The following is a 20255-nucleotide window of genomic DNA, read 5'->3' on the forward strand; positions in this document are numbered from 1 at the left end:
CCCAAACCCACCAATATTCCTCAAAAACAACCCCATTAACCATACTGACCCAAAAGCCCGATCAGACCATCGAATCCTCTTTGATCCGACCCGTCTCATTCTCGGGTCGAGTCGTGTACTTAATCAAATATAGCACAAGGGAACCGATCAGGACGCCGAGGATATCGGCGGCGGCGTCTTTAGCGGAGGCTCCGGCGGACCTGAAGAACCCGAGCTCGTCCGCGAACTCCTTGGCTGCGCCGGCTAAGAGAGAGAGAATGGATCCGACCCGAATAGAGTGACGACGTAGAAACGGATACCGGGTTCGGGCGGCTAATGTGGAGAAGACGAGGGTGAAAGAGAAGCAGAAGAGAACATGGTGAAGCTTGTCTGGGGCTAACCACGGATCATTGTCGTCCATTTGGAGTTTCGAAGAAATATTGTGGTGTTTGGTTCGGAAGAAAGTTTGAATCTTCTGCCCTTTTATTTGTTGATCACATTCTGCTCAAAGCCAGGCGCTCTCCCCTACGCGGTTACCTTTGTTTCTTTTGGAAAATTAACTACGGTTTGGAATTCGAATTGGATGAAGGGAGATTACTTTGAAATCCAACTTTACCTTAACCCAATCTAATTTCAGCGTCAAACACAAATAAAGTTGTTATTCTATTTTTATAATTAATCTAAGGCTTATTTATTGTAATATTCTGAAATTTTGGTCAAATCTTACTTTATCGCCGAAAGTTAAAATAGCCCACTTAACCCCTTTGATCAAGGTTTCATATTCTACTTTGCCCCTTACCGTTATCTCTATTCATAATTCTGTCAATTTTAATGACGTGGCAGAACTATTTTAATCTTTTTTTCACAAGTGATGATGTGTCATATGCAGACTCCACTTTTTTTTATTTTTTGCTTAAAGTGGACTAAAATATTAATTATATAAATAAAAAATTAATTACTTATTTAATTAAAAAAATTGAAAAATTGAAATCAAAAAATTATCTTCTTCTTCATCTCTCTCTTTTCCCCAGTAACCACCGCACACCAACCCCTCCTACTCCCCACTACCACCTCCTATATCCCTCCACCATATAAACCACCAGCACCACCATACCCACATATCCAAACATCAAAACCTACCATCTAAATCATCATACCCACCATAGGGATTGAAGAATTTAAGGAATTGTTTTGAAGATCAAGGTATTGGAGCTCCCTGAGTTGGCCTATAGAGGATGGAATTTTTCCTTCAAGTGGATTTTGAAGTAGGTCAATATGCTAAGGACCATATATCAAACCAATATCTTCAAGAATTGGGCCACTAAAGTGTTTCACTACTAAATGGAGGCGTTTAAGATTGGGAAAATTTTATGGCAGTGGTCCTTGGAAATGGTTAATGGAGAGATTGAGATATTCAAGTTGGCCTAGATTGGTAAATACATGTTTTGGTATTTGGCTAGCAAAGAAATTTCCAGATCCAGTCCGTCGTTGATGGAGGCCATGTTTTTAGGAGTGGACTAAGGGTTTGGGTTAATGGGTTGTGCTGGGAAAGAGGGGGCGGGTTCAGAATAAGGGGCTAGGGAAGGGGGGGGTCGTGGCGAGGTGGGTGACTATGTGGATGTCGAGGCTGGGCTTGGGAGAAGTGAGAGGAACAGAGAGAGAGGTGGGGGTGTCTTGAGAAGTTGTATAGTGGGAGGGTGGTAAGGGTTGGTTGCTGGGTGGGTGATGTTGGGTAATGTTGGAGTGGTGGTAGTGAGGGTGGCTTTGGGTTAGGTGGTGGTGGTGATCTTATGGTGTGAAGTTAAGGGAATGGGAGGCGACGACAGGGGGAGAGAGATGGTGAAGAAGAGATTTTTTTAATATTAATTTTTTTTCCATTTTTGATATTTTTTTTCTATTAACAAAGTAATTACATTATTTTAATTTTTTATTATTAATATTTTAGTCTACTTAAGCAAAAAAAAGTGGGGCTTGCATCTGACACATTATCATGTATAGTAAAAAGACTAAAATAATCATGTCACGTCATCAAAATTGACGAAATTATTAATAGAGATAAAGGTAGGGGCAAAATGAACACCAAACCTTGGTCAAGGGGGTTAAGTGGGTCATTTTAACTTTCAGGAGATAAAGTGAGATTTGACCAAAATTTCAGGGAGTACTACAGTAAATATTTAGAGTGAGGGAGATTCGAACTTGAGTGTAAGAGAGGGACAACCTTGCAATTGTAATCCAACTTCTCATAATCCAATCCATCTCAATCCAACTTTAGCTCATAATCCAATCTAATCCAATCTTAGTAGTCAAACATAAACAAATATTTTTTTGATAATTAATCTAATATACAATGAGGAGGATTTGAACTTGGACAAAAGGGAGCGACAATCTTGCAATTCAACTTTACCTCATAATCCAACTCAATCTCAATCACCAAACATAACTTGGGTTAAGATGGACATTTTCTTCTTAACCCTAACCCATGTTCTGTCTTTTGATGCCTCCAACAAAATAATTCAGTGTACGTCGAAAAAAATTGTTCTACATGGGAATATTTTTCCAAAAAGAAGAAGAAAGGTTTGAATTTTTGAAACAGTTGCTTGCAGGCAATTATCACTCGATTTTTTGTTTAAAGGTCACTGCAGTACACGTGATTTTGATTTGATTTTGAGTCGCAAATTTCATAAGCAATTTCATATGTGTATCGAGTAAAGGAAAAAGTAAATAAGAAATTAACTTCAGAATCAGCAAAGAAAAATGGGTACTAAGAACAATTCAACATTTGACGACTTTTACTGCATCAAGACATCATACAACACTGTTCTTGTATATGAAAAGAGAATACAACTGCAATCCTCATTAAACCAAAATAATTTATCTTGAGACCCCTGTTCTTCTCATGCTAATTCATCTTGCTAATTAGTTCATTGATCTTGTCCTCGCGATCGCCCGCGTCTCCACCATTCTTGTATGCCATTTTTGACCCTTTTAGTCCTACTTCTGGCTTGTTGAGCACAAAGGGCCATAGAAAACTGGTAACCTCCTTAAAATGTGGGCCAATGGTAGCAATCTCATGCACTATATCTTCTATGCATATAATATCATGCTTCCCCATTTCCTGCCAGATAAAAGACGGGTAAAAATTATGAATGTATATTTAATAAACTTTTTAAAAAAGAAGTTGACTTGTAAATTATGCCCAACATTCAACAAGACATTATCCACTACCTGTTCAATAAGGTTGTTGTCTGTCAGAGGAACTTTCTTCTTGTCTATCTTTGCAAAACCCTTCTTGTAAATCAGCTCCCTCACATTCTTAAGGTTAGGATACCTTCGAAAACAAGCAAAATATCATCATAACCATGAAGCATTGGTCAGTATACAGGCACCACTATGAGGGAAAAAATTATTGATTCCTGGATCTTTTGAACAGGATGTCCATATAATTCAAAAGATTGATTAATTTAGATTTGGGGAATTATAGTGAATGTTGTCTAGCCATGCGACTACCAAAAACAACTATACTTCTCAACATTGGAGTTCAAGTACAGGAACAAAAAATAAATGAAATCCTAGGACTAAGACATTAGAGATGACAAAATAGATATTAACTATGAAAGGATTTCAGCCACTTGGTGTCAAAGAATAGAAAAAGTATAAAACTTTTGACTTGATGATTGAATCTTAAATCTTAGAAACCATAGAACTCCCTGCTCAAGATTGTAAAAAGCACCTACAACTGTATGCGGAATTTCTTTTTGAAATAAAAAATCTCTAGACCTGTATTCAATCCTCCATATTGGCTTGAACACCCTCTGCACCTCCTTGTCTAACCAGAAATATTGTTATATGAACAAGGAAACGAAAAAACTTAAGGGGACAAAATATATATCAGCACAAGCGTAACAAAAGATACCGCAATAGCTTTTGCTCACATGCAATTAAGTAAACAATTGCTCCATACATTATAAACAGATATGGCCAAAGATAAGACTGAATGACAGAATAAGATTCCTAAAGCCACAGACAAACTCATATGTATGGCGATCCTACCCATCTTGTAGACAACCCCCAGCTATTAACGTAAAAGACTTTGTTCCTTCCTTATAATTTATAAGCCTTCTTTGAACTTTGACAGCCTCAAAGAACCCAATAAATGTTCTAGACCAAGGCTCAATTATCAGAGAAGAAACCTAACAAACAATGGACATTTCAAGGTTTGATATATTAAACAGTTCCAAAACAGACACAATATGGGAATTGACAAGTAAATAGATAGAAAACATAGAGTACACAAAAACTTCTATATATAACTGCATCTCTTATAATATATGTGGACACTGAAAACTTCTATAAAGTCCACTGATATCCATCAGAATGTGAATGTTAACGAGAGTCCGGTTTCGGCTCCCCTGCAGATACTGAAGTTCTTAACTTATAGTTAGTTATGCGCTTGATGACAGGTTCCAACTTTGTTCTTGTACATAGCATGCAAGCATTTGTAGAACGTCAAGCCTTAAGCTCACACATGAAGCTTAAAAAGTTTGATATGAGACGGACAACAAGGAGACCTCAGATACATCTAAATACAAAGTCCCAACACAACCATGGCAGAATTCTCAAGGCTCAATCAAAAAATCGGCAAACATTAAAAAATATGAATTCCTAATTGTCTATCACAGAAAATCAACTATTGCTCACTTCAGAATGCAAATCATGAATTTATATGAGAATGCCATTATGTCTTGTAATGCATTTAAACTCTTAGAATTGTTGGCAAAAAATTAGAAAAATAAAAGGATGTTCAACACCCTACCCATAGGAAACATACGGCTGCACCCTCAGCAACTTCTCTATTATTGCATCACTTGCTTTCACAAAGACAGCATTGAAAATCTTCCTCAATCTTAGGCTGTATAAGGTCTTCCTAACAGTAGGGTGCATGTCATTTTTCCTGAAAAAAAAAAATAGAAATTAGAAATAGAGGTTCAAGATAAAGATAAAGCGAAACAAAAACTCATCATCTTAAATTGCAAACCCACCCCTGTATGCGAATGACCAAAAGAAGCTGTGAGTTAGTTGTCTCCAATTCTGGCCTTTTTCTCTTTAACCTGTGTTTCATATGGACGAGGTCCATCTCCTAATAAAAAGAGCAGATAATTTCAATCAAGGACTTCAACAAAATTTAGACAGAATATGCAAATGAAGTTGCAGATAGAAAAACTAGCTTGTGGAAACATCACCAGGCTCAAGGATACTGGATAAATAGCAAGAATACCCCTACTCAACAAGCTTATAAGAGCCATCTATCTCAAGTTCGCAATTCTAGCTTAACACACTCCAATTACTACAGATTTAACCATATAAAATCATTTAAGTTTTTAACACGTTATTCTCAAATCCAAAATCTAGAGAGGAAGTGCTCTACAAATATCTCAAACTTCAACATTATTTATAAACAAAACCCAATCTTTAGACCAAAATCACTATTATAAGTATATATCAAAGCTTCCTTTGACAGTTTCTTTATATGCAAGCCGATTGCTAGATCAATCCCCTTCCAAAGTCTCACAAAGAACTCGAGCATAAAGACAGCAACTTACAACATTTGGGCACTTTGATAAACACCTAAAAGGTAATACCCTCTTTTACATATACAACGATAGAATGATCCTCAAATTCAAACTTGTTGATTTGAGTTTCTTTTGCACAAATACAACAAAGGAAAACCATGAAATTTAACAATACCAAAACATCGGTTACAAATAAATTACAAAAAAGAGCAAATGGCTTACCCTGTAGCGAAACTCTTTGACGAAATCTTCAGGTTTCTTAATAAATTCTTGCTTATTTTTCTGAGACCTAAACTTCCTCTGCTCCAACTGCTCTTTCCTCCTTAAAGCCAGCTCTTCATTGCTTTTCCTTCTCTTCAATACAACCTCATTTACATACTTCATCTTATCTGCCATCTCATCCCCCATGACCCTCTTCTTCAACCACACAAACCCAGGAAAAAAAAATTCAGAAATTTAATCTAGAGAGAAGACGTGTGTGAGAGAGAGAGAGAGAGAGAGAGAGAGAGGACGCTGAGGGAGAGGTAGAAGACGCTGACTAGGGTTTAAAGTGGTGGTGCTAGACAGATGTTAGCAAAAACCCTAACTATTTAATATTTTTTTAATACCATCTGATTTGTAACGGTTAAATACATTAAAGATAAAAAATTTCATCAATGAACCATGTTGGTGTAGCGGTAAGAGGTTGAGTATTTGAGTTGGAGGTCAAGGGTTCAAAACCTCATCCCTTCAACTTTTATAATATATTTAGCCTGTTTTGTTGATATAAGTTCGGTTCACCGACGGTTCTTGATGTTCAAAATCGCTTCGACAATCAGGATTGTCGGGTTTGGCCAAAAAACGGCTCAATAATCGACCGATACCAAAAAAGTCGATTTTTTCGGGTAAAAAATCCAGTCGAGTTGGCAGACATTGCTTAGGGAAAAAACACTCATTTCGGATGGGGAGAAGCCAAGGACTCTCAAAAATGGAGAAGGAGGAAGAAAGCTCTCCTCTCGGTCTTTTTTTTTTTTTTCACTGGCAGAATAACACTTTAGAAAGGAAATATGGAGTTAAATATGAATAAAGGATGAGGTAAGGGAAAGAAATTACCTTGGTAAAATACTGTGATGAATAGTACCCTAGGGGTGGCATTTTATACCGAAAAATCGAAAAAACCAACCGACATTATACCGCATTAGAACCGCAATAGCTAAAAACCGACCAAAAATTGTGGTTTTAGAAACTGAACTGCAATTGCGGTTGCGGTATGTGATTTTGGCAACTCGCGGTTACTGCAAATCGCAAATATATATATTTTAAAATTGCATTTTAGTAGTTAAATGTTGTGTTTTAATTTGGTTGAGTTTAATCTATTATTAATATGTTTTTATGTTGTTGCTTTTGTGTTGTGTTGTGTTGTGTTATAGATGGAGTCTAGCCACTCTAACACACCTAATGCCTCTAATCCCCCAAACACAAACCAATACACCCGAACACAACCTCCACTCCAACTCATAAAGAAGGGCTTCTTCTTATAATAAAATTCACTCACCACCACCTACACTTGAGTTCTCCTTTTGCTTTGTAACTTTAATTAACTTTGAATTGGATTTTTTTTTAGGTTGTGAATGCTTGAGAAGTTGAGGTTGTAAATTTAATTCTTTAGGTTGTAAATTTATATATGCTTGAGAAGTTAAGGTTGTGAATTTATTTCTTTAGGTTGTGAATTTATATTTTTTGATTAAAGTATGCTTGAACTCAAAAAGCTTTAAAAGAAGCATCAAACCTAGGCTTAAAAGTGTGGAAGATTGAATTTTTATGATACAAAAAGACCACACTTAAATCTAAAATTGTCTAATTTAGGCCCAAAATATTCAAATCGGTTTAAACCGTTAATTCACGGTTTTGCAGTTTCAAAAATTATTTTACTGTAAATAGTCAGTCGGTTTGCGGTTCGAAGAAAAATTCGGGGTTACCGAACCACAACCACCCCTATAGTACCCCATGATAAAAGTTGCACGAAACCAAGAATAGTGACCACGTAGATTGTTTTTGGAATGAATAGTGACTTAGGATGAATAGTATTTTGGGTGAATAGCAACTCTCAGAAGGTGGATGGTTATGGTGAAGGAGAGGAAGATAGGGAGGAAGGTTTTGGACAGTTTAGGTGTTAGGAAAATGAATGAAGGAATGCGTATTTATAGAATACTCAGACAGTTCGGATTAATTCAAATATTAAATTTGAAGGTCTATATTGAAAGTTGAGTTTGATAAAATGTGGGAAGCAGCATGATAGTTCATAGATGAATGGTCCATATGCATTCTTAATTACCAATCTAATGGCTTAGATCAAATCCGAAGTCTTTGATTTGATCCTACGGTCTAGATCTAATCCTAGAATAGATCAATGGTCTAGATTAAATGAGCTCACCGAGTAGTACTATAGAACCTAGTTATATCTTAAAAAATATATGAACTCAATCATTGATGGGCAAGCCAATCACAAGCTGTCAAGTGGTCCAATCACAAGCTGCCATGTGGCAGTTACTATTTTGATTTTCTTATTTTCCTACCTTCGTGTTCAGAACTGTGCAATTAATATTGTGAGCGTAATAATATTTTGGAATTTTTCAGGGGCTCATAGGCATTATCCTCAATGACTTGAGGGTAAAGGGGACATATCATCTTCCTTGGATTTCGATTCCCTAAACCTCTTGTTGGGGGGAGGGGGGGTGAGGGGGGAGGGATTATGCAGATTGTTGAGGCGATGTAGTGGGTAACTGGATATTCTCACTACTGTACAAGATGAGTTGGATTTGATTATGATTTCTAATAGGGGTAGTTGGCCTATAAGGATCGATCGTCAGACAAGCAGATACTACAATGCTCCAAAAAATATTTGTGAAAGTGCTTGAGCATGCCAATTGATTTTGGATCCACTGTAAATGGATACGGTTTGTGTTCTGCATATTTTTTCACTGTTTTCTAATATCAAATCGAGATCTCATTATATTATTATTATTATGTTCGTTATTTATTTTCAAATCTTGGTGGGAGCCTCTTTTGATGGGCAAATGAATGTATGTGATGCTCACCCCTACTTTTGATGTAGATTCCATTCATGGGTGACATCTTGGTGTGACTTGCTGACTTGTCAACATCAGGTTCATGTATTACATTGTTTATCATGTTGTAAACCCTATTCTGAATCTCATATAATTCTCATTCCACCACTGTGGAAGCGTTCTAGGCATCACGTCCATGACATTGGCTTGTTCTGCTGATTCCACTAAGACAATGGTCATGACACCGAATCTTGTATATCCGTACACACCATCATTGAGTGTTTCGTTTAGGAAGGCAAACAGGAGCAATACTTACGTGACCAGCCTACTGTCCTGCCGCAGCCTAATCGACAAATCAACATGATCATCACCATCAACATGTCCTTAATCGAAGGCAGATAGACCTCTAAGGTGGTTCCATTTTTGGACATCCACATTATTAGGTCGATTTGGATTAAGTTGATAGAAAAATACAAAAAAATGTATTAAAAGTTGATATATGAAAGCTAATATCCAAATACATGCGTTTTAACTATTAATTTTGGGCTTGTAATCAATAAAAAAAATTACTAGAAAATAGGTGTGGAGTAAAAACCTAAATTGAATTGGCTCAAATCAAGAACATTGATGTACGAAACCAACCTAAATTGATTCTATTGGGTTAATTATGGTTTGGCCAAATCCTTATTGACGTGATTAGTTTAGTTTACGGTTTAGACCCTAAATCAAACCAAACACACTTATTCAAATGAAGTGTCGTATTTATAAACACAAGTACCTATCGACTAAAGGATTGTGTTTGTGAATATATACCCATTTAGAAACTATAAAAAGATGTATGCAAATACATGGAATTTTCAAGTTGTTTTATACTCCATCTCAACAACAAAAATGAAATTATATATTTTCAAAATAAAGTGGTTGTATATTTGAAGTTTTTATACATCCTCCCTAAATTAAAAATATACACTTCATTCTATCATACTTTAAAATAAATAGCATGTGAGATGTCATTAGACTTTGGACCAAGGACATTGTATGATTAGTCGGATGCCTCGAACAATTTTATTTTGTCTCTCCAAGAATTATTTAATATGCGATTGTTATGGCTATGCGTATATCATGTTTCATAACTAATCATGGACCTAGAGAAACGTCTTATTCTATTTCAAAAGGGGCGAAATGTCTTATTCTATTTCAAGTTGTTTCATTATACTTTAGGGAAATGTCTTATATGCATTTGTCATTTATATCCTTAAATACACAATAGAGTTATTAAGAGTACAATGCTCCACATCCATTAGACAAATGTCCTTAATTTTGCTTGACTAAATATAACATTTGTGAACTGAGCTCTAAAGTTTCTAGCATTCCATCCTAACACTCATTTGACTCGTTATTACTAGGGCTAGGTTGGGTTTCCATCATGATAATTATTATTTAATATACCTCATTCCTTTTTATATTTTATAAACTATCTCCAGCAAAGTTGGAGTCATGAATTTTTATAAGGGTGGGTTACAATTTTCATTTTCTTTTATGGAGTTGTTGAGGTAGTGTGGATTATTTTTTTCTAAGACAGCATAAGCTAATTTCCACTAAACTCCTAAAAACGAAGACTAAATTGTTATTATTCTAAGTACTTGAACGTGTGGAATAATTTGATCTAACGTGTGAGTTTCGTTAAAGAATATGCAAAATTCTTTATTGATTTAACACTAATTACTCTATCACAAAAAATGAGTTGGTTTACATATAGCTGTGTCCATGACCAATGTTTCTACAGTTTTCATTATACATCTTGTTGCACGAACAAGAATTTGAGACATTTGTGGGTCTTTCTATTTCTCTATCAATTATAAGGTTTTCAAATTTCATCTCATGCCATAAGGCATGAGAAATGATTATATCACATTTTTGTGATGTTTTGTGTAGTAATTGGTTGGTTAAATTTAGGGATGGTCAACTCATGATGAAAACTAGCCTTCAATGCAATTTGAACATGATTTATACTGGCCTTGAATGTTAGTGAGCAGCGAGCACCCAATAGCATCTTCAATACAACAACATGAGCCAAGAGAATAAAATGAGAAATGTGTCACAAAATCTGAAGTTGTGAAATCAAAACCATGCCTGACAAAACAATCATAACAAAGGATCCAATGCTCATTTTGTGTGAAAATTTTGTTGCATATTCAAGCTGATTCATGGGCACACTATTGTGATAAAGTTATGTTATGAAAGGACTGATATTAAGTTTGTTTTACCTGTCAAATTAGAGGGACAAACATAATACGCACTTTCGAAATGTGTTTCCAACTACTTATTCATCGTTTTGAAACCTATTATGTACTAGATTAAATATTATATCTTAATAAGATATTATTGTATCCAAAATATCTATATTATTATTTAAGATAAGTGACTTTATCAACCTTAAAAGAGAAATATTAAATGTGTGTCACTAGCGATGCTTTTTCATTTTGGGTTTTTTACTTTTATAGCCCCATAGAGTATAGAGACTCACTTCCAACCCTATTGGGAATGATCTTAAAGTTTCCCGTTGTAGGAAAGATAACTTGCCCAAAAGATGCCTCTTGGGTTCTAAGGTCATCTCCAACCCAAATGAGGCTAAACTTAAATTCCGCCCCCGGCCCTTCAAAATACAACTATGTGTATTGCCTGGATTCAAACAACTATGTCTTCCAACCTTACATACTCAAAATTTGAGTTCGCAGCTTTATTAAATTGTTTAAGAATAGTTAATCCCTAATTTTTTTTGAGTGAATTTTTGTTTATAACGTCGTGATTTATTTTTCGGAACATTTTAACCTAAAAATTCAAATTTCAAAAACAAAATTTGAATTCATAAATGGTAAAATGCCAACACACAAATTATAAACAAATAAGTGAATGTTTATATACTTTAGGATGATTTTTTGGGTTTAGATTTATTAATATTAATATTTTGGCCGTTGGATTTCATTTTGGGTCTTTGAATTTGTTTTTTTAAACGTTAGGCCATCTCTAACCTTAGGGCGAAATGTAGTCCAGGGCTAAAAATTTAGCCCCCCAAAATATTAATTTTTTAAAGAATAGTGCATGACTAAATTTTTCCATTTCCAACCATGCATGACTATATTTTAGGGTCCTTCATATTTTATTATTTTGAGAAAAACTATGGTACAACATTTATACATTCCACAACCATATATTGTTTAATTTAATTAAACTACTATTAAAAAGAAAAAAAGAAGCCAACAAAGGCAATTTAAAAAAAAAAAATGGAAGGGTTTCAAGGGTCTGACCTTCAACGGTCATGACCCAAAATTTGTTTTACTTTTTTTAAACAATACCAAATATTTAAAAATGTGAAGACAAAAAAAAAATGATGGGTTTCTATGTTTGAGCTCCAATGGTCATAAACAAGACTTTTTTTTATAATTGTTTTTAAACAACACTTGAAAATATTTGAAAAGCTGACCACATTTATTATTTATTATTTTAAAAAAAAAGAAGTGGGTAGATTTGACCTCCAACGTCATTGCCAACTATTTTTTATACTTTTTTCTTTAACACTACGAATTGAAACATTTGAAGGGCTTTTAAAAATCTATACAATGTTGGTTGTTAAAAAGCACATGGATGGGTCCCACTACAAATTTGCCCTAGGCCAAAGCTGGGCTACATTTGATCCGGTTGGAAGGCTAAAGGGCCAAATATGGCCCTCTAAATTTGGCCAAAATTTTGTTTAGCCCATGGTTAGAGATGAGTTTTGCATTATTTTAGGACTATATTTGAGATATAGCCCATGACTAGAGATGACCTTAGATGTCAGAAAAATAGTCCTTGCAATCCAATATCTTCCCATATTTATTCACACAAGGGATCAAAAAATACATGGATGCCACTTTTAAAATCAGTAATCCAATACTTTTAAAACCAGGTATTGGATCAATTATGGGGAAGAAGAGTTGATTCGAGTAAGTAAAAATGTCTTCTTTTTTTTAAAAAAAAAAATTAATTTTTTTATTCAATCAATATTGGAGGTAGGGAGTCTTAATAACACAACGAAGCAAATATCGACCAATGTAATGGATTCAGTTATATTTAAACAATAGCAGCAAATGTCATCTGGAAAAGAATTTGGGGCCAAAGGCTGCCCTAGCCCACAATGAAATATCGACCAAGAAAAATAAGTTGAAAAAGCCCACAACGACTCGTAGCCAAATCATTGCTGGCAAATTGTAATAATCTAATTGAGCTCCAGTCACGTGATCCTCACCTCTGGTATCAAAAACATTACTAGGGCTCGCTGCTGACCATTTTACTCTTCACCCAACCCAAAGAAGAAGACGAAGAGCTCGAGGAACACTGTCACTGTCTATCTCTCTCTACTGTAAGTTCTCACTTTCTCTCTCTACAATCTGCACTTATTAGCTGATAATGTGTTTGATTATGTTGATCCTGTGTTATCTGCATGTTGAAATGCGGCTTCAAATTTGTGGGTAGCAAAGAGGTTTTTGTTTGGAATTTTGAAATGTAGTTTCTGTGACTGAGAAATGTAGGGAAAATGAACTCAGCATGAAGAATGAAGCATGAGTTTTAAGTCACAGAAGTAATTTGCACACAAACACTGTTTTTGTATTCGTTATTTTCAAACACGCAGAAAGCATTTGATTGTATGTTCAATTTTGTTTTCTTCTCAATTATGTTTTTGATTTTGACCCTTTGGAGTCAAATCCATGCTGTAATTACCTTAAACTGTCTTGTTGCAAGTTTTCCGGTGTAGTGGGTTTAGTGATTTGTAATGCTTGTAGATAATCCAGATGGACTACAGCTCCGAAGAAGAGTCGGATATTAGTGAGTCTGAGATCAACGATTACAAAGATAAACCATATGAGCAGTTGAGGGAGGGAAAGTATAAAGTAAAGGGTCCTAATGGCACTCTTAGATGCCCCTTTTGTGCCGGGAAGAAGAAACAAGATTACAAGTTCAAGGACCTCTTCCAACATGCTTCTGGGGTGGGTAAAGGTTCTGCTAACAGAAGTGCCAAACAGAAGGCCAACCACATTGCCTTGGCCATCTATTTGGAGAATGACCTAGCCAGTGAAGCAGACCAAATACAGCGCCCACTTTTACCCACACCTGTCGCTCCACAAGAGAAGCAAGAAGAAGATCTCTATGTGTGGCCTTGGACTGGCATCGTTGTGAACATTGTGAGTCAGCCAAAGGATGGAAAAGATTTGCTGGATTCTAGATACTGGTTGAGGAAGTTTTCTAAATATAAACCTTCAGAAGTTCATACCTTTTTGAATGAAGAAGAGCCAGCTGCATGTGCCGTGGTGTGCTTTAGTAAAGATTGGAGTGGTTTCGGGAATGCTACTGATTTTGAGAAAATGTTTGAAACTGACTGTCATGGCAAAAAGGATTGGAATGCACGAAAGCAACTTCCTGGCTCAAGTATTTATGGGTGGTGTGCACGTGCTGATGATTATCATTCCCAAGGGCCGATGGGGACGTTCCTTCGCGAGGAAGGAAAGCTAAGAACAGTATCTGACATTGTCCAGGAAGCAGCTCAAAACAGAAATGATGTTGTGGCCAGCCTAGCCAATAAAATTGACATGACAAATGAAAATCTGGATGAACTAAGGTACAAATACAATGAGAACACAATGTCATTAAGTAGGATGCTTGAAGAGAAAGACAAGCTACACAACGACTTTGTTGAAGGTTTGTTTCTGTCCTTTTTTGTGTGCTTTGTTTTTGTTTATGGGCATGTGTAGAGGACATTGTCTTGTTTAAATGTGCCTATGCATTTGTCGTGAAATTTATTATCTGCATTTGATGTTCTTATACAGTATATGGTACTGTTGGGTCCTGTTTAAAATTCTGTTATTGTTCCTTGACGAAACATTTTTGTGCTTATCAGAAACGAGGAAGATGCAGCGGACTGCACGAGACAATGTTCGAAGAATTTTAGACGAACAAGAGAAACTGAATTATGAGTTGGAGTCTAAGAAAAGGAAACTTGATTCCTGGAGCAAAGAATTAAACAAACGTGAAGCACTCACTGAGCGTGAGAGGCAAAAGCTTGACGAGGATAAGAAGAAGGTAATATATGTCATATTCTTGTACTATTAAATTTTGTGCATTTTAAGAATTTAACCATTCAATCTACTTGTTTTCTAGCAGTCCACTTTTTGCAGTTTGTTAGCTATACGCTATACTAGTATTAGGTCATTTAGCTACAAATATGACTGACATCAGTCTAGACAGAATTTAATTTCTAACTTAGTTTATTAGACTTGTAGATATTTCTAGAATTTGAGTTGATAATTTCTATAAGTCAGTGAATGCTTTATTCATTACTCAATGATTTAAGTGTCTGAAGTATAAATTAATTAATGAAGTTGGAGTCCACTCAGTTTTCTATAAACATAGGAGTCTAGAAGAGTTCTAGACCTCTATGAAATGGGCTGATTGCATGCATTTTCAAACAAGTAGCATTAGAATCATTTCCTTTTTGTATGTACAGTGTAAGTCAGACTCAGTTTCCTATGTGATTATTGGGAGACTAAACAATGTGAGACCTCAATAAAAGGGGCTAGTTGTATGCATTGGGAGTCAAGTAGTAAAAGAGTCATTTATAGTTTATCAAAAGGATCCATTATTTCCATTTAACTGATGCATCAAAATATTTTCAGTTTGGTTCATTTTATCTTGTATTCTATGGGCTTGCCCAATCCAGTTTTTTTTTTTTTTTAAAAACTGGTCAACAGTGCATCCTCATAGTCAATGTCAGACAAGATATAATGTTTAAGTACACTTGCACTTCTTGTAAATGAAACACAGGCATGCACATAGCTTATTATCTTGTGTAAAAAAAAATGTTTGCATGGCAGTAAGTGAAGCTGTTGCCTGGTTTGTGTGCTTGCTACTAATAAGGTTTTTTTTTTTTCCACAGAATGATCAGAGAAACAATTCACTTCACTTGGCTTCCGTGGAGCAGAAAAAGGCGGATGAGAATGTCTTGAGACTGGTTGAAGAGCAAAAGGTATGTGAATTACTATTAACCTGACTAGAAAGTGTAAAACTTCCTTAATATATTATATTTTCCTTGGTTTTCCCTGACTAGGACACTTAACTTTTCAGAGGGAAAAAGAGGATGCCTTAAACAAAATACTTGAGTTAGAAAAGCAGTTGGATGCGAAACAGAAGTTGGAAATGGAGATTGAAGAGATAAAAGGGAAATTAGAGGTGATGAAGCATCTCGGGGACCAAGATGACGATGCAGTTCAAAAGAAGATAAAAGAAATGAATGATGAATTGGAGGAAAAGGTTGACGAGCTTGAGGATTTAGAATCTCTAAATCAAACTCTTATCACCAAAGAGCGCCAAAGCAATGATGAGTTACAGAAAGCTCGTAAAGAATTAATAGCAGTATGTAATTCTTTTTCCTTTGTGTTTGGGACTATACTGATTTTATAATTATCTTAAAAAAATTTTCCTCCTTTTATGCAAAGTATGGACCAGAGTATTGTCCTATAACCTACAATGTGGTCCCATGATGAAAACCATCCATGTTTTAAGTACCCAATTAAGATCATCCAAGCAAATCAGCCAAATTGGAAATGGTTTAGCCCTTTGATTATCATAAAATCATTTATATGTTTATTGAAAGCACTATGCTCATATATTTCTTTCACGAAAATTAGATGGCCAAATTGTTTTAGATTTTCTTTATTATTTTTATGCCTCTGACAGGGTTTATTTGTTTCTGGTTACATAGCAAAGGATCAAACCCTTGACCTATTTTAATCCTAGGTCATTTCTCCACCTGCCCTCATTTCTCTATATTGACACAATATTGACTATTGGGTATATGATAAATTTTCTTGTAGCAATCATCTAAATTCACATGTTTTCTGTTTGGCATAATCTTGTGTATCAGACCAGAGTATGATATAGAATCAGATATATGTAGCTAGTTATGAATCTTTTGTACATGTTTTCCACCATATTAGATTCTTACTTATAAAAATGGAAATAAGTCCTACTATCTTATCCTTTTAAGGAAAAGAAGTATAAAAAAACTGTTTTGTAATTAGTATATGTTTCCTCTATAGTAAAGAGAAAACAAAGTCACGAAAGCTTTTACTTTTTCTTTAGGGTTTGAGAGGTATGTTGGACGTTCGATCTCTTATTCAGATAAAGAGAATGGGTGATCTTGATTACAAGCCCTTCTACAACGTATGCAAGGAACGATTTAGTGATGAGGAAGCACAGGTGCAGGCCTCCACTTTATGCTCCTTGTGGCAGGATAATCTAACGAAAACAGATTGGCATCCTTTTAAGATTATAACTGTTGATGGGAATGCTCAGGTATATCTTTTCTATACTGTCAAATATTTCGTTTCCAAAGTCATTCAATAACCAATAATGCAAGTTCAACTGTACACTGCAGCTTGCTACCATATATCATGTTAAAAAGCTTATCTAGCAACTCGTTATTTCAAGTGCAAATATGTAACTTTGTTTTGTTTCCAACTGTTTCTTGGTGCTTTAGTTATTTTGTGATACCAATTCTGAAACATAAATTAGTTTTTGGCATTAACTAGGCAACTTTGTTTTTTCTTTATAGTCTTTCGTGCTTTTGATATTTCGAGATGTTGCAAGAAACATGGTTTATGGAGATACAGATAGGTTAGGTTTATCGTATAAATTTTAAGGGATTTTCAATAGGATAGGAGTGCACTTTCAAAATAGTAAGGTTGTACCTGTGGACTGAATGCAACTTCTTTCATGTCCCTCTATCTTCTTATATGTCTACAGGAGTTTCAAACAGGGAACATTTTGGGGATCTTCTGTTATAGATGGGCCGTGTTTGGCACCCAACCAACTCAGTTTCTCCCATTTTACTATTGTATCGGAGGGTTTATGCTATTTGTGTGTGCTAATTTACCTTGCGATGCATTGATACGTATATATTATGAGTGCGTTTTGTCTTGAAGGATGTTGTAGAGCTCAACTCTTTTTCCAACTTTTATCTTACCTCATAGTATTGTGAGATCCGCTCAATGTCAGAGAGTTGGGTAAAAGTTGAGTTGGATATCCTTTTCCTTGTTCTGGACGAACTGGAGAAGAATTTAAAAACTGAAGTTTTATGTGTATACATGTTGGTGGTTGCTGTCCTATTTCTTGAGAATGAAGACAAAAATAAGGGTAGCAATTGGACTTCATGTGTCATGTTCGTGTAGGGTTGAGAGACCCGGTGTTACACTATTTGGGCGAACAAGAACATTCTCTGTTAATTAATCATGTCTAATTTTCTCAACACAAACACAACAATTATCACGCGTGTGGAGCAAGTTGACATGCATAATCATTTAATTCATCAGATTGAATTGAGTCATATGGGTTGACACGACTAATCCTGTCAAATCACCCTTTCTTAAGGACAATTGGAAAGTGGTTAAAAAGATGATTAATTCGCTTCCATGCCGTGTGATGCAGGAAATAATTAATGAGGAAGATGAGAAGCTCTGGAATCTGAAGGAGGAGTGGGGCCATGAGATATATGAGTGTGTCGTTACAGCCTTAAAAGAACTTAATGAGTATAATCCAAGTGGGAGGTATGCTGTCTCTGAACTTTGGAACGTCAAAGAAGGAAGGAAAGCCACACTGAAGGAGGTTATCAGTTATATCTTAAGCAAAATAAAGACACTCAAGCGAAAGAGAACATGAGGTGAAGGTGAGCCTTCTTTATTATTTGAAAGTTACAGTTTCTCCAGATCTTCTATATGTTTTGATAGTTTGGGCTGATTGTTAAACCCAACAATCTACATATTCATGACTGCCTTGCCACATTCACTTTGAAACAGGAAGGATTTTAGTGTTTTATTTTTCATCTCTTCCTTCTACCATGATAAGCTTTCAGTTTTGTCTATTATAAAAGATTAGTAGAAGACGTGCATGTGGTTTGCTAGTAACAACAGGATTATTGGCAGTTTCATCACACAGTAATTTGATAAGTTATACAGTAATAGAGAGGTTGAAGAATGCTGAAATTATTTTTGTCAATGATAAAATATTCACTGGAAAGGAATGGGTGTTTCTGAGGAAAGAAGCATAGTGGCAGCCTGTAATTAGTTCCAAACAATATATCTCACACCACTTTAGATATTAGCATTTGATTTTATTAATCCACTTCAGAGTCTGTATATAAAGGTCCTGTTTCGATTGTTGAAAATTATGAGGATCAAAATTGGAGACACTACAATTTCACTCATAGCTGTGGACAACATAGGTTGTGGTGAAGGATAATAGTTGACAGAAAAAGAACTTTTCAATCTGTGTCTAGTAGAATTGAATAACAGCTGTCCTGTTGTGTATGGCAGCTTCTGGTGTTCTTGCATTAGAAAGTTTGTGGGGAACTACTAAATAAAGTTCCTCAGGTTTTGCTTGTTTAGTTTGCCATATTACAATTTACTTCAGTTCATTTTATCTCTATGCATCTTGCGCAGCTTCAGCATATTGTTGTTGCAAACACTCAATTGCATTTAGATGACCAAGACTAAGAATCTCGAGATTCGAGTAAAATATCTGCATATAGAATCAACTGTCGGACAAGCTAAATCAAAACCATTCCCTGAACCGTCATTTATGCACACGAACATCTTGTTAAGGTTTTTCTTACTCTCTGATGTTTATTATGCTAGGCAATAGTAGCAAAAGTGGAAGACTAAATTTGGATCAACTGGTTGGATGGCAAGGCCATGTTTTCATGGGGCTTCCTCTTATGGATATATGCTATGACAAGAACCTGCTTTAGTTGGATTAATTGTACCTTGAATACTTATTAACCTAAATTTTTATGTGGGAAACTTTGTGACTGCTATTTTACCACTCATTTTGCTATCGGTTTCATCAGCTTGTGTATCTGTAGTGTACGTTATTGAATCCAGTTCGGTGATTGGCCATGCCTTTCACCAACCGAATGTATTTGGGCTAACATTGTAAAATTGGCCCGTCCCAAGCTTGATATGATGTTTTGAGCCGCGGGTTAGACCGATTGTATGGACAGGCTTGGACTAGCTCATTTTTGTAAATGGTAGGCCCTATGCCAAGCTTTTCTCATCCCTGGCCCAACCTTAAATTACAATATTTTGGGTTATGCTTTGTGTTTTCAATTCTTCGTAATTTAGTTCAATCTTTCATGCAAACATGCATACGATTCAAGTGGCATTTAGATGGTGTGAGGGTGCCAACGGTTTAATGTAGTGGAAAATGTTATTGACTTGCAGACCATACTAGTAATTTCAAGTTCGAATCTCAATAGCATGTGGGTAGTCTCAGGTTCGAATTCCTATAAAACTTTAGTAGTGTGTGAGAAACCTCTCTCCCTCTTGTAGTAGTTTAGATTGTCTGAGGTCCTAATTAATCCTAATTTACGTCCAAACCTCTCAGCTGCCACCGCTATCTGTACACCAAACTTATGTAAACAAAATTTCTAGAGAATTCATTTTGCGAACCAAGCGGGTCAAAACAGTATAGGCTATATACTAGTCGGGCTCTTTAATATGGCCCCTTACTCTCCCCAAGTGGATTTTTTGATATGATGGATTGGACGGTCTAGATAAAGGTTTCGCTTTTATTT

At 35.6% G+C, this 20255-nt stretch overlaps 3 protein-coding genes across 4 annotated transcripts; 1 reads left to right on the forward strand and 2 right to left on the reverse strand.

Annotated features, from left to right (window-relative positions):
• LOC18782403 lies at positions 12–666 on the reverse strand. Its single transcript, XM_007217253.2, has one exon. It carries the CDS (start codon positions 398–400, stop codon positions 62–64), a length of 339 nt encoding a protein of 112 aa, XP_007217315.2. The 5' UTR covers positions 401–666; the 3' UTR covers positions 12–61.
• Positions 2698–6102, reverse strand: LOC18783948 (60S ribosomal protein L7-1). The gene is made up of 5 exons (XM_007215811.2): positions 5772–6102; positions 5019–5116; positions 4793–4930; positions 3205–3307; positions 2698–3094 (listed from the first exon to the last, which is right to left on the reverse strand). The coding sequence occupies exons 1-5, from the start codon at positions 5955–5957 to the stop codon at positions 2879–2881; spliced, it is 741 nt and encodes a 246-aa protein (XP_007215873.1). The 5' UTR covers positions 5958–6102; the 3' UTR covers positions 2698–2878.
• On the forward strand, positions 12803–19735 carry LOC18782533 (factor of DNA methylation 1). Of its 2 annotated transcripts, none has more exons than XM_020559807.1 (8): positions 12803–12995; positions 13426–14329; positions 14529–14710; positions 15564–15653; positions 15752–16039; positions 16769–16981; positions 18113–18350; positions 19318–19735. In XM_020559807.1, the coding sequence occupies exons 2-7, from the start codon at positions 13426–13428 to the stop codon at positions 18341–18343; spliced, it is 1908 nt and encodes a 635-aa protein (XP_020415396.1). In that variant the 5' UTR covers positions 12803–12995; the 3' UTR covers positions 18344–18350; positions 19318–19735. The 2 variants fall into 2 exon arrangements, with proteins under 2 accessions (XP_020415396.1, XP_007214938.1); XM_007214876.2 differs by having other exon boundaries at positions 12804–12995; positions 13417–14329.

The sequence above is a fragment of the Prunus persica genome, chromosome G3, assembly GCF_000346465.2.
Source record: "Prunus persica cultivar Lovell chromosome G3, Prunus_persica_NCBIv2, whole genome shotgun sequence".
Taxonomy (NCBI): domain Eukaryota; kingdom Viridiplantae; phylum Streptophyta; class Magnoliopsida; order Rosales; family Rosaceae; genus Prunus; species Prunus persica.

Coding starts and splice junctions, on each gene's coding strand:
- LOC18782403 (XM_007217253.2), bottom strand. CDS start 400: ATGGACGACAATGATCCGTGGTTAGCCCCAGACAAGCTTCACCATGTT.
- LOC18783948 (XM_007215811.2), bottom strand. CDS start 5,957: ATGGGGGATGAGATGGCAGATAAGATGAAGTATGTAAATGAGGTTGTA. Junction 5,117..5,771: donor TCAAAGAGTTTCGCTACAGG/GTAAGCCATTTG, acceptor TCTTTTTATTAG/GAGATGGACCTCGTCCATAT. Junction 4,931..5,018: donor TTGGTCATTCGCATACAGGG/GTGGGTTTGCAA, acceptor TTTTTTTTTCAG/GAAAAATGACATGCACCCTA.
- LOC18782533 (XM_020559807.1), top strand. CDS start 13,426: ATGGACTACAGCTCCGAAGAAGAGTCGGATATTAGTGAGTCTGAGATC. Junction 15,654..15,751: donor GACTGGTTGAAGAGCAAAAG/GTATGTGAATTA, acceptor TTAACTTTTCAG/AGGGAAAAAGAGGATGCCTT. Junction 16,982..18,112: donor CTGTTGATGGGAATGCTCAG/GTATATCTTTTC, acceptor CGTGTGATGCAG/GAAATAATTAATGAGGAAGA.